Source organism: Alligator mississippiensis, chromosome 4, assembly GCF_030867095.1.
Source record: "Alligator mississippiensis isolate rAllMis1 chromosome 4, rAllMis1, whole genome shotgun sequence".
In the NCBI taxonomy this organism is placed as follows: Eukaryota; Metazoa; Chordata; order Crocodylia; family Alligatoridae; genus Alligator; species Alligator mississippiensis.
Window position 1 is genome coordinate 106,745,675 of NC_081827.1, and position 14,670 is coordinate 106,760,344.

At 44.3% G+C, this 14,670-nt stretch overlaps 1 protein-coding gene across 1 annotated transcript in view; it reads left to right on the plus strand.

The window, feature by feature from the left end:
• Positions 1–14,670, plus strand: part of PAH (phenylalanine hydroxylase) — a 64,193-nt gene that overhangs the window by 25,959 nt on the left and 23,564 nt on the right. The window contains exons 3-4 of the mRNA XM_006278392.4: positions 316–499; positions 13,225–13,313. Of these exons, the coding sequence (XP_006278454.1) occupies positions 316–499; positions 13,225–13,313 (273 nt within the window). The remainder of the gene's footprint in view (positions 1–315; positions 500–13,224; positions 13,314–14,670) is intronic.

Consider the following 14,670-nt stretch of genomic DNA (forward strand, 5'->3'; position numbering starts at 1 on the left):
CAATGACTGTGACTTTAGTTTTTTTAAATTGGACCATGGTAACTGTGGCTAGTCACTTCCATATCAAATGCAACAGCTAAGAGATGATCCTCGCACCCCCCTCCCCACACACACACACAAAAAAATAATAATTTAAATGTGTAAATTAGATTTTTCTATACTCAGTCCACCAAAATTCTTTGAGTGAACTTGCCAGTCCACAGTATAAAAAAGGTTGGGAACCACTGCACTAACCAGTGGATTTCAGCTAGTTTGCCCCTTGCATTTCTACCTGCAGCACAGAGCTCCAAGATTCTATCCAATTTTTTCTTGTAGGAAAAAGGTATAAGCCTGACCCACATTGAGTCCAGACCTTCCCGCCTCAACAAAGACGAGTATGAATTTTTCATCAATCTGGATAGCAGAAACACTCCTTCTCTAGACAAGATCATCAGGACTTTGAGAAATGATATCGGAGCAACTGTTCATGAACTTTCCCGTACAAAGAAGAAGGATACAGGTAAGGAAACACTGATCATAAAATTATATGCATTTCTACCTCAGCCAATCATTCTCTTCTGTTTTCTTTAGGAAGGGAGTTTTCAAACTGATCACTCTGCCTGTTTTCCCTCCTTTCCTTTGTCTGCCTTGTCGATTTGGATTATAAACTTTCTTGAGCAGGAACTTTCTCACTCTGTGAATATGCTTGGCATCTTGGATAGTTAATACTGATTTTGGTTGAGACCTCTAAGTTATAGTAGAAACAAATAATACCATATTTACTCAAATACAAGATGACCCTGATTATAAGATGACCCCCAATAATTAGATTTATATATTGAAAATATATACATTTGTTATATATTTTCCAGGCATATAATCTAAATATTGGAGGTTTGTCTTGAAAGTGTCCACTTTCCACTACTACAGCAGGGAAAATAAATCTGGGGGGTCAGGTAGCTCCATTGCTCTCTGCTTCCCCCTAACTTCTTCCCCTAGCAGCCCCTTCCTCCTCTTCTTACTGTCAGATCCTACTCTCCCTGGAGCACATGGAAGTGAGGAGCAAACTGAAAGACATTAACCTTGAAATTAAACATGGCTGTACTAATTTGCTTATAGTACCCATACACTTACTTCATCCAGAATTGATATCTGTTAATCTTTTTTTGAAACTGCTATAAGCTTTACCACAAACACATTTTTGAGCAGTACTTTGACACCTACTTATATGTAGTACAAACTATACATAATATTAGTCCAAACGCAAAGGCTTATGATTTGCCATATACTAGGCCTGTGTGAAGCTGCTAGTATTCGCTTCAAATTTGGATTTGGTCAATTTGGGGGACAGTGATTTGATTCAGTGATTTGGCTGCTGCCGAATCTCTGAATTACACAGGCCCATCCCCCACCTGCTCTCCCAGCTCGGCAATGGCTGCCCTGCATGCCCCAGCTCCCAGCACTTGGGGAAAAAAAAAGCCCTAACTCAGCAGGTGCTGCCAGGCAGGGGGCAATCCCTGCTGCCCCCCACTGACCCATGCTGTATGGGGGGGCTCTGCATGAGCCCCATAGCCCCTCTCCACTGTCCCAGATCCCCCATGGCTGCCCTGCTCGGCATGGCTCCGACCCTTTAAGAAAAAAGACCCAGACCCCGCCCCAGACTCACCATTCCTGCCAGGGGGAGTGATCCCTGCTGCTCCCCACTGCATGGAAGGGCTCTTTCACAAGCCTTCCAAAATCCTGAGGCTGCTGCAGGAGCAATGAGTCCCAGGGCTTTTCTCCGTTTTTTTTTCCTTAAAGGGCCTGAGCCGCGGTGGGCAGGGCAGCTGTGGGGGAGACTGGGGAGCATTGTGGGGCTCATGCAGAGCCCCCTACACAGCATGGGACAGTGGGGGCAGCAGGGATTGCCCCCTCACCTGTGAGCACCTGGTGAATGGGGCTTTTCTTTAAAGCACTGGGAGCTGGGGTGGGTGGGGCAGCCATGGGGGTGCTGGGGGAGTGGGTGGGGTTCAGGGGGGGGGATGAGGGAGCAGGCAGGGGCTGGCGGCTGGCAGGGGCCCCCCCTCCCGCCCCTAGTACTTACCAGCTCAGAGTCAGCTGCAGCTCCCTGCTGCAGCCACAAGGGACTACCTAAATCATCAAAACTCTCCAAATCTTTTTGAAAGATTTGGAGAGCTTTGAATTGATTTGGACCTTTCAATTGGTCCCCTGATTCAATTTGGATTTGGAGATTGGGCCATAAAATTCCCTGGGCTGGTCCTCATGAGAATCAACAGCATTTTAAGCCATGGTGACCCCATAGCTCAGCACTACTCATTATGAGTGTATACTCCAGTGTGCCCGCCTCTGTTCCAGGAGGTGCTCCCGGGCAACTCTTGCATGGGCGGCTAACCGGGCCTGCCCTGCTCTCGCTGGGGAGTCCCTGGAACTCACCGGCCGTGGTCGTGGCTGGGCCTGCCGCAGGGGTGTCCCCCTCGCTGCGGCCTCCAACGCCGAAGCGCCCCTGGGCGGGCTTACACGGGGCTCCGACCTCCCCTACACCCCAGCCAACGCCACCTTGGGTCGTGGACCTTCCGTCCCTCGTCCCCGAGTGAAGACTGAGCGTCGAGGCTCCTCTCAGCCCTTTGCGGCTCTCTTCCCCGACACCCCGCTGGGACCTCTGCCTGGTCTTCCCTGGTTCCCTCGCCGGGCTCCCGCCGGCTCCAATCTGGTTCCTTCACCGGGGCTCCCGCCGGCTCCAATCCGGTTCCTTCACCGGGGCTCCCGCCGGCTCCCCGGAGCCTCTGCTGGCTCGTCCCCCGTTACCTCACCAGTGAATCCAGCTGGCCCTCTCTCTAGGCTCCTCCTCGGGGCTTCTGCTGGCTCCTGCGTCAGTTTCGCCGCTCTTCTCCGGCGGCGCGGCTCTCCCCGCCTCCGTTGCTCCCGGCACGGCTGCAGCCTGTTTGGCCCACGGTCAAAGCCCCTTGTGGGGGCCCGGTTCCACTCCTGGGCTTCCTCCCGGGCTCCGCGTCCTCCCACCGCGCGCCCCTTCTCTCCTCGGGGCCGCCTTTTATTTCCGCGGAGCGGCGCCTCTCGCTGACGTCGCTCCACCTCAGCTGTATGAAAGCGCGGCTAACGAGCTGCGCGGGTGGTTCCCCGGCCTGCACGCCGCCGCTGCTCCTCTCTCCTGTGGAGCATACGTAAGTGTTCCCCCAGGCCCTGGGCCGGGGACTCCCTCTAGTCCCGTTGTCCCTGGGACATCCAGATACCCCCCACAAAGGAGCCATATGCTAATTAACCCCCACTCATGACTGGAAACGGGTGTTTTTATCATGAGCCCTGGGATGCTCCAAAATTTTATATGCAGATAAGATGCAGGGCAACCTGGTGGAGGACAAGGTCACTCAAATCATATGTATCAGTCTGAGAGAGGGGGCAACAGAGGGAGTTTGGGGCCCCATTTCATGATGTTTGCCAGGCATTTAAGGCTGGTGGAGAAACAGGAATCATTGGAAACGAGAAAGAAAGGCACAATTCAATCATGGGAGTAATGAGGAAATAAAAATGTATGCAATGTAGTGGCTCACCATGACTTGGAAAAGAGTCAGCACTGAGGGAGGACTATACTTAAAGGACACTACAATATGTCTCATTGTCATGGCGTGGGGTCCTGTGGGATGGCCGTGATCTTCCTAAGGCCCCCTTCCCGTGCCAAGTTGGCCCAAAGGGCACCCTCACTTCTCGCCCGCCATGTCTTTGATGGAGAATAAATATATGGGAGGCTGCCTTACGTCCTTTTGGACATGGTTTGTTGTAATATGTGACCCCGTGGAATCCCAGGACCCCTTGTGGGTCCCGCTCTGCAATGGGTGGCTCAGAGGCACCCTAGCCTTATGGGCTATGCGTGGCTCCAACCACCCGTTTACCACACCCTAAGCCTCACAGATGGAATTGACATTGTTCAGTCTGGGCCCTGTTATAATCTCACCCCCTTGTCCTCTCTGGGCCCTATGTGGCCCTGTCTTGTTCTGCACCCTCTCTGGCACTCACCAATGCTGCCCCCTCTCCTGGGGCTTCTCACAATGCTGCCCCCTTCTTTGGGGCTTCTCGCCAATGCCCCTCTCTGGGTCTTCTCAACTGCCCCCTTTCTGGGGCTTGGGTCAGTGCACTCCAAATGCTGCACCCTTGTTGGTGCTGGGGTCCCCTATGAGGCCTCCTCCAACCCCTGATAGCCTCACCCAAACCACCGGTCTTTAAACAGCAACACAACATAAGCCCCTGGGCTGTAACATAAATTAAAGCCTCCTGGCTAAAACCTCATTCCAGCTTACCGGGGAATACTTCATCCCTCAGCAGTATCAGATGCTGCTCCTGCAGCCAGGCTTCGCTTCCCTTCTCTTCCCTGAGAGCGATCCTTCCCCCTTAGCTGCTGGCAGGGAACTACCTGCCTGGCTTCAGCCCTAGGGTTTATATGTACCATGCCCTGCCCCCTTCAGTCAGCTGACCGCTGGCAGATGTGGGTCATTAACTACTGTACTTGCCCTGGTGACCACCAGCTGGGCTCCTTACTCACTGCTAGGGCTCTTTCCCTAGCAGTTTCCCCTCTTTAGAAGCAGGGCACCCAAGTGCTCTGCGACACTCATTCAAATGGGGTATACTAACTTATACCTATGATGGGGCCCTATCAATATGTTCATCTAATATGGATCATATATTTTATAGTCATGATCAGTGTTGGCTACATTTAATCAACTTCACAGTTGGTTTCCATTGCTGAGCATATGTTGCCTTTGGCAGCAGTTTAGTGATGAACAGTGTATTTTGTGAAATTTCTTTGTATGCAATTTTTAGGTGAGGGCCCTTTTCCCTCATACAAATTGGAGAAGAAAGCCATGAGTTGTATTTGAGTAAACATGAAAATCATTTTGCTGTTTTCGGTATTCTAGTTATATTTATTGGTGATATTCTAGTTGCTGGAAGTATTGCAGTGGTATCTAGTGATTGTAACTACCGGTAGCTGTATAGCTGAAACTCAGATACCCATGTTTGATTTTTAAAAAAAGACGCGAGTCTGCTAGGCCTACACCGATGCTGACTGATTTTTAGTGATTTATAGAACAGGGTGAGCCTGAATAAGAAGTTCACAGACTATTTCAAGCAATGCTATTCTGTTTCTATGCACATCACCTAAATTAAAATTTGTGTTTTAACAAAATCAGCACTTGAGATGCTCCATGTTAGTTATTCCAACCTCTTCCAAGTTACCTAAGATGTTGCATCAGTAAGATACATAAGAACTCATTTAATTTTAAATATGTGATTTCTTCTATTGGAAGTAATGAGATCACTTCTTAAATGTTTTGTTAAATCAGCACTAGAATGTTCAGCGCCAGAGCATTCAGCACCAAACAGAACTGAGTCCCATGTACCGGTATTTTTAATGATGAAATACCATGTATTGAGTATACTTTTTACTTTCCTAAGAGGGACTGTTTTCTCTAAGTCACAAATGGATTGTTAGGGGCATGTCTACACATGTGCTTTACTGCACAGTAGACTAACTTGCTAAGCAGTAAAGTGTCACTGTCTACACGTGTGGCAATTAGGGTGGTATAGACTAATTTACTGCACCATCAGATAATCCTGTCAGACACAAGTACTATCCAGCGGTGGAATAAATTACTGCACTTAAATGCACATATAGATGGTGATGTCTGGATTAGTTTACTCTGGCTCAAATTGTGCTGGAGTTTATTCAGTTGCATTAATTGCACATGTAGACATACCTTAGGAGGTCAGCATTGAGGCATTTGCAGCTAGGGTGGCCATCATAGAGGACATTTCGATTTTCTGCTACTCTGTCCTCTGTCCTCTACTGATATAAAACCCAACGACTTTATGTCTTCTATTTTTCTCTTCAAGACATATTGAGATAAAGGCATCAGGTTTCATATCAAGAGAGGACAGGGGACAACTGGACTGTCCTCTATGATGGCCACCCTATTTGCAGCTCCCTCAGCTTGATGTCTCCTGCATTAAGTTCTTGCATCACTTTCCAAAGCTGTAGTGTTTTGAATACTAGCATGCAGATGAAGAAAAGCAGTTTATTAACATTAAAATAGAACACTGTAAATCATTTGCATGCACAGTATAAATCAAGCTGGCCACACTTGGATCACATTTTCTAGTAAAGGTTCATCTGGCAGTAGCTTATTAAGGGTTAATTAATGTTAACAGAAGCTGTGACTATAGGCATGTTGCAGCTGATTATGAATCCATCAGGAGTAGATGCTATGAATGGTTTAAAAGAACTTCTTGGCCTACTCGTCTCCATTACAATCTACAACAATTGATGGAGCTTTTCTTAAAGCTTCTGTTAGTCTTTATCTCACCCTTTACATACTATTTATTGAAGAGAGCATTAATACCCTGAGAAACCATATTTTAAATTCTACTAAATGCTTAAAATGCCAAAGAAGGCCCAAATAACTGAATGGTAATGAAAATGAAGTGTTGATCATAGACTGATCTTTTAAATCACTAGTGAGGAAAAGTGACCAAAGCCTGTAGCTGGTACTAAGGACTGATGTCATGGGGGCATGGTCCAGCATAAGGGCTGGTGTAAAGAAATCTAGTCCATTGGGGAGTAGAGAGAGATGCTTTGGTTTAGGAAGGTATGTGCCTCCTGTAAGCTCTCTGACACTATTACAATGGGAAATTCACTACTCTATCACTTTTGCCTGGATTGCACTCTATGGACTGAGCCAATATCCAAACTGTCCCCATTCCCATGTACCTCTGACTGAAGGAGGGAGCAGCATGGGTGCTCCCCTGAGGCAAGGGGCAGGCACTGTGACAGGCCATGAGCAAACCAGCAGTAGAAGAGGGGAGGCAGGTTCTTGTGCACCCATTCCCAGCACAGCATACTGATATAAATCAAGCATAATCTGGTTCTCAGTTTTCTGGGCTTTATTGCACTCCCTGAAAATCAGGCAGATTTTTTTTCCATTGGCTTTGGTGGAAGAGGAATGTGAACACCACTAATGATGTGAACAACATTCTTAGTGATGTCAACAATCATTTTGCCTCTGTAGGTAAATAAAGTGAAATAATGTCCTCCAGGGTGCTGCATGCTCTCAGTTCTTACTGGAGTCAAGGAGAATTGAAGAGACTCAGCAGGGTTGGGACTGGAGTGAAGACTGTCAGATTTGGCCCAGAGATATATGTATAACAAAACCCCAAGCCCCAATATTTTAAATACTTAAATTCTTCTTTCAGATAGCAGATGTGATTTTAATAGGATTTTAGATAAGTTTGACTTTAAATGCTTTAGGTCTGGTTCTTCCTCTTCTTTTCTAGGAACAACATGAAAGGGCATTAATATCTTCCTGAGATAAATCCTGGTAATCCTTTTACCATTTCCTTTGTGTCCTATTCATATCATTACATCTGTGGGGGTTGGGGGAAGGGAAACAGACTCTTTGGAGTCAGTCCTCCCATTTTAGGAGCTGGACAGACAAAGGTTATGGCTGGACAGGGAATTATGATCACCTACTATCAAAGATTTTGTTTTTAGTCAGGCATCATCTTTCTGAATTATACTTCCAGAAAAACTCTACGGAGTCTAGCAGATTTTTATTAAATATGTTGTAGTACAGTCCTCAGTCCAGCATAGATACATCTCAAAATGTCAAGAACAAAAAGGACCACAGATGAAGTCCTGGTTTTACTGAAGTTACTGGAAGAATTATTTTTGACTGCAGTGGGATTAGGAGTGTATTGCACTTATCCATATGAATAAAAAATGCTTTAAGAGCCAGATTAACACATTAGTGCAGCAGAGATGAACTTGAAGCTTTCTAGTTGGAGGCATAGCTGGGGTTTTTTTGTTTATTATTTTCAACAATGATCGACTAAAAATAATGTAAAGTGGTAGCAGCTTATTGTCAGGAAAAGTAAAGATCAAATAAATCCTTTGGTCTTTTACTTCTTGTCTCTTCCCTTTTCAGTTTCAGTGTTTAGCCTTGGTGGTAGGGCTGACATCCCATAAGAGATATTTCTAAAGGATCAGATTAAGGCGGTTTAAGGAGCAAAGTGTGGGTGGCACACTGTGTACTCAATGTACACAGATCTTTAGGCTCAGAGGAAAAAGAAAGCACCTATCTACAGATACAGTGATAGAAACTGTTCCTTAAGTAATAAGTAGTGGTATAAATAAATAACGGACAGGGTCAAATGAAAACAAAAATATATAATCACAAGAGACATATTTTAGAGACAATAAAACATAACAAAAACATAATCACCCCCAATAAAAAATTAGTTGTTTTATCATTATGTTGAATGTTGTCATAGTCTTCTTTGATTACCAGATAAAGCCAGTGGAAGTATTATCCTTTAGACACAGCCATGCCAAAAGAGAATTGTTGTACACATTGCTAGAATAATGGTGTTGCTTCCCTACCTACTGGCTATAGAAACTATTTTTCTTTGCTCAGGATGATGGGCTCTGTTCATTTGGGCTCTTGCGGGGACCATTAAGGTGTCAAAGGTGGCCAGAGCCACCATTAAGGTGTCAAAGGTGGCTCTGGCAAAGTTTTGCTCCTGTATTATCTCTTGGTGACTAATGTGCCAGCCGGTGTAATGACTGTTTTCCTGACTTGTTGTAAAGATGACAGCCTGATTTTTGGTCAGATGATGTTAAATAGATACCGTTCATTTTACATTTCATCAGCTGATAGCCCCATGCTTTGATCCAGCAACACATGTGAACCTGGGGAGAAAATTATTTAAAGACTGGAGAACACACCTTACATACCTTCCCTCATCAAAGAGAAGGTGAGGTGATGACTTGATCATAGTTCATACACCGGAGGAAGAGATCAGATAATAGAGACTTTTTTAATCCAGCTGTCCAAACCATAGCCCCACTGAATGGGGACAGAACTGGACAAATATACATCAGTTCACATTTTAACAGTGATGGTAACTCTCCATTGGAACAAATTACCAGGGGTGGGTTCTCTGCCCTTCAAAATCTTTGAACCAAGACTGACTTTTTGAAATAAATTGTCTTTGTTCAGCCCCATTTTACTGGGCTTGGTGCAGAAATCAATGGATGACATCCTATAGCCTCTGTTATGATCAGAATGTCTCCCCTATGGCATTTAACATCTATTACTCTTTAATTCCGTGTATGATTGCATTAGCAGAATAGGGTGCTAGTAAGTTTCTGATCTTACATTTAGGCTTAGTGATAATTTACTTCTTTTCTTCTCAAAGTTCTCTTAACTGTAAGACAAAAGATAAACTTCCCCAAAGATCTAGTAAAAAATGACAAATCTTTTTATCCTCTGTCCCCTCCCAAATCAAGTAATGAATGACAGGTTTATTCCACTAATATAACTGAAGCTTAGAAAATGCTAGCAAAATGTCGTAATTATGAAGGTAATTGTATATCTTCACATGAGTGATGTGCTAACTGTGAAGTCATTCACCAGGCCAAGTGTCTTTTGTGGAGTCAGAATTATTTGTTTTGAAAACACAGTGCATCTCTTCATGACTCTTTCTGGAAACAAGCTGAGTATTTGCAGACCTCTAGGAGCCCAGTAATAAAGGAATTAAATATTATTCTGTTTCAGTGTGGGGGAAATGCAGACAATTTATTGCATTTCTGAGACAGGCTGGAGGCTGGGGTTCTGAAGGAGCCTTGTTTACTAAACCCTGGGGCTGGCCAAAGCATTTGGATCTGTTTAAAAAAGGGCTAAACCTGTGCCTTGAACTGCTATAAATTTAATAGACCTGTCTCTGACCCTTCTCACAATGGTCAGAATGGAGGAACTCTGGAGAAACTCCTAAGTGCTTCCGTTTTGTTGCCCCACATATAAATAGCTTATTAGCATCCTATTAAACATTTGACCCCATGTTAATTTGGTCACCACTTGGGTGTCCAGTATAGGCCCATAAATGAAGCTGTTTCACGTACAGACAAATCAATATTTATTACTGATCAGCCCACGGTTGCTCTTCAGTTCCTCACAGAGGCTCACTGTTGCAACAGCTTGCTCTGGCCATTCATTAACTGCACTGCAGACAGACAGCAAGTCTAGTTAACTAGGTCTGGAGCAAAAGCAAGTCAGCAAGCAAAATATTTGACAAATTCATTGAGGGGATAATTTGATTTGATATTTTTAAACTGTTGCTAGGATTACTTGGGAAGGGTTTTTGAATGACAATGCAGGGCACTACACCCCAGGAGCTCCTGCCCATCCTTTTTGGTTTCATTCCACGATATAGTACCCAGTCCTGTCTTGTGCTTAGCACCCTCAGTTCACATTAACATATGGAACATACATTACTGAATAGGTGCAGACTCATGGGTCTTATATGACCTTCTGTTGTATCTACTTTATACCAGACAGGCTGGTGTATATAGGAGGTATAAAGCCTCCCTTCCCCCACTTGGATTTTCCGTAGAGACTGTTCATTTGGTGCAGAGCTATTCCATCGGCTCAAGCTGCCCGAGGCACAGAAAGTCTTCTGAAGTGGGCTGAGAAATGGGTATAAGATGAAGGTGGCAGGTATCAGATTAGGAGTGATAAGAGCTGCAACAGAGGTAGACTTGTTTGCTGCAAAATAATGTGTGCGCCACTGAAGCAATGGGAGGGCCTGCCCTAAAGCCCAGTGGGGTCCACCTTGACTACCAGCAGCTCCTAAATGTGGAGAGGTAAGCCAATTCCACTCTGCCCCTGGGCTGATGCCTTCACCATTACTGGAATGAATCTACCCCATGGTTTCCAAATCAACAGTCTGTTGAATAAAAGGTATCTAATAAAAGTAGGCCATTATTATCCTGCTGATTCACATAGACTTGGAACTGAAGTTCCCCAAACCTAAAACTAAACCTAAACTTATCTAGATCAGAGAAATACTCACTCCCTACTCTCCAAAAACCCCTAATAGACTTTCATTCTGGAAAACCCTGTGCTGAAATCTGTTGTAGGACACTATTGGTTTCACAATCCCCACTGGGCCTTCTGTGTTGAATTCTTGCAGGTTCTCTGGGAAGGGCAGTAACATGACAATAATAGTTCATAAGTATCACTTAGCTTCAAGATACCACTTTTCATTCCTAGATCTCAAATCACTTTACAGAACACCATTCTCCCACCTCCCCCTGCCATTTTTCTCAGCTGGAGATAACTGAGGCACAGCACAGTGAAGTGATTCACTCAAGGCCATACACAAGGCCAGTGGTGGAACTGTCAACAAGTTCTAGGCTTCCTGATTAAGTAACACATATAGGAAATAATGGCACCTCCCAGGATTATCAAATGGGATTTACTTTCATTAAGTGAAGGGCAGTTGTGACTCTTGTATCAAATGGTTGTATCATTCTATAAGGGAGTCCCATTTGCTTGAATATTTGGAAGGAATGGAAATTGCTAGCAGAAAACAGAAGAAATACCCTTGTAGTGAAAGATGTTTAGAGATACTGCTGCTGCTGCCATCTAGTGACTATTATGTCCCTTTTTTAACTTTAAGAGATGTGCGCGACTCCAAAGAATGTTTCTTTTTTAGATTCTCCAAGGCATTCACTCTCATTGCAGGGGAAGAAAGTCACTGTAAAAAGAGCAAGTTTTGGATGTTTATAAATTGTTTTCAGCAACACAGGAATGCTAGAAGATCAAAGAGACAGTGGTACAGCTATTGCATAAGTGTGCATAACACGGCCTGTCAGCCAGTAGTCATTAGAGAGAGCTCTCCTGTGGCCTCTGTGAAATGAGCTAGTGGTCTTACTCCAGTTCCAGTACGCAGGTGTCCCCATCACATAAACCCAGCACCATAAATGCCTTCTTTATTGTCCATCTCAGCAGAGAGACTAAGGGCTGAATAGGCCTGGAGACAGAATGATCCTCTCATCCCCTTAGGTGGTCCATCCGGATCAGGGTTGTGGCACATCAATGAGGCGCTGTGGGAGATTGCCCTGCAGCTGTGTGTGCACCTTGGAGGACTTACACAGGACTTCCATTTCAGAGCTGTCACTGCAGAACGTTTCATGAGGGCAAGATAACTAAAAGCAAAACTTGAAATAAAATACAATTGTATCGCTTAGCGGCAGTATTCTGGTTAGGGCAGAAAGCTGTGCACAGCAAGGCACTCGCTGAATGAGTGATGGACTTTTATGCAGGAAAGAAGCTAAATATGTATGTGCCATGTTATGTTCAGCTGGTAGAGAGAGCACTGAGTCTTCTCACAGCTGAATTCTCTCCTTTAAATTCAGGTGGTCCCAAGAGGAATGCCTCTCATTTCCCTCAGTGGGAGTTATATGTACCCTGTCTGAAAAGAGTAAGGTGCATGAATAGAAATTGCAGGCTTCAGGTGACATCCAAGCTGTGATCTGTGGTTATCACAAGAGTTGTAGTGACTCCTCTCCTGCAGGAGTAATTGTTTTGAAGAGATTTTGGCAGCATTCCCCCCTCTTTGATCAAGGTAAAAAGAATTTTTATTTGGTCTCATGCAAAGTCAGTGCAGCTTGCATGTAAAATGCTATGCAGACCTGCAGGCTGGTAGCTTTTTTACTTCCATCTCGTGCTGGCTTAATATGGCATAAATATGCACAGAAGGTGCAGGCACATCAGACCCATAATGTTCATGCAGTTTTTTAATGACTCTTGATGCATTTTATATATAGTGTATGATTAGCATTTGATGCAATGCTAATCAATTGTATCAGAGAGTGGTTACATTTTTTTATATACTAATGCCTGTTTTAGGCCATCCTAACTGATAAGGATTAACGTGCTAGTTTCATAGGGGCAGATTATCCTGCAGCCTGCCTATTGTCAGGTTTCTTGCATCTCTCTCTAAAGGAAGAGATTTTGGCTGCTGTGAGATCTGGGATATTGGATTGGATGGATTCTGGGGCTGTTCTAGTATGGCAAGTCCTACGTTCTGATAATCAGAGAAATCCAAATAAACAAGCAATAAATAATCCCAATGAAATGTAATCCTGAGACCTGGATTTACCAGGGCACTTCAGCTGCTTCATTTTGCTCCAAAAATGCAAAATAGCCCCAAACGCAAGTAGGCAGAGCAGCTGGGTTTGCTGTTGCTTTGTGCTGCTGGCGCAGTTCAAAATGGCCAAAATGTACCAGTTTTATGCTAGTTCATAATTACAGTGAAAATGTTGAAAGAATTGGATGAAGGCCCAGAATAAGGTAAAGCTGAAATAGAATAATCTGTATTTCCTTTTTTGTGTTGCAGTGCCATGGTTCCCTAGAAGTATCCAGGAGCTTGACAGATTTGCCAATCAGATCTTAAGCTATGGAGCTGAGCTGGATGCAGACCATCCTGTAAGAAAGGAGCCCTGTGTTTTTAGACATAACTTGACTGTAATTGGGTCTGATGATTCTCCCTTGGGAACATTCTTTACAGTGGGCCAGTTTCTGAGCTGTCCCATGGATCTAGGGTTATCTGAAAGCTAGTCCAATCTCTATAAAAAATTAGAGATCCCCAAAGGTTACTGTAATTTATAAAAGTGCTGGCAGCGCAAAAGGGGTATTGTGGTAACTGGCAGTCTCTAAAACACAGAGTTACCAGACACACGCCCCTTTTTCTCAGTTATTCCAATTATACTTATGGAAAGGAGTCTGAATGTAATGGCTCAAGGGACAGTTTGGGGCCATTCATGGGCTCATGCCACAAAAAGTTGGGAGGCACTATATTACAGCATGGGGAAATGGAGAGTTTCCTTCCTTCAAAATATTAAGAGGTGATTGAAATTTATATCTTGTCATTTATTTATGGAGTCTAACATTGCATTTGTGTGGCATAACACAATAAAAGAAATGGTCTCTGCCCCAAAAAACTTGCAATTCACAGTTGGCCCTAATATACAAGCGAAGGCAGTCTGTTTGCACTAGTTAGCATGTGAATTCTTAAGGTATTTTTAAAACTCTGCCCAATATAAAAATACTTTCTGTTTCAACCCCCCACCCCCGCCTTCCAACCAAACAACTTATTTTCATGTCAAAACACACCCAGTTTCATGCAGTGCAACAGAAATTGCTGCTATTACTTTAATTGAGACAGGGTGATTATAAATAAATTACATGCAGCTCAACAAAAATTGCAGCTATTAGTTTAATTGAGATGGGGTGATTAGTCATTCACTACCTATTGCTTAATCCAAAATGCGTTATGTATCATGTACAATGATTCATAATATTCAGTGTGGTCATATGAAAAACAGAATGAAAGAAGATGCGATTACTTGGGTGAACTGAATCAATAGCCCTCTCATGTATTGCACTGGAATAAAACAACATTGAACTTGAAAGCAAAAAAGAAATAAAAATAGGGTATTGAAATGTATGAAGCATCTCAGCACCAATTGCTGGATCTAATTAGTTAGTGATCAGTTTCCATTAAGTTGTCTTAAAAAGAAAATGCAACTAGGCATATGTTATAGTAGTGGTGCTTAACTTCCAGCCTGCAGGCCAAATGTGGCCCAAGCAGTTATGTGATCTGACCTACCTGGCTCTCCACAGTGTGTGGCCAGGTCCCAATCTGGTTTGAGGGGCTTGGGCCAGGCCCAATCCAGTGTACAGGGCCAGGGCATGGCCCCATCTTTCTTGTGGAGCTGGGGACTGATCAGCAGGTAAGGCTGGGCTGCAGGTGCGATCCAGTATGTCAGGCTAGTGCCCAATC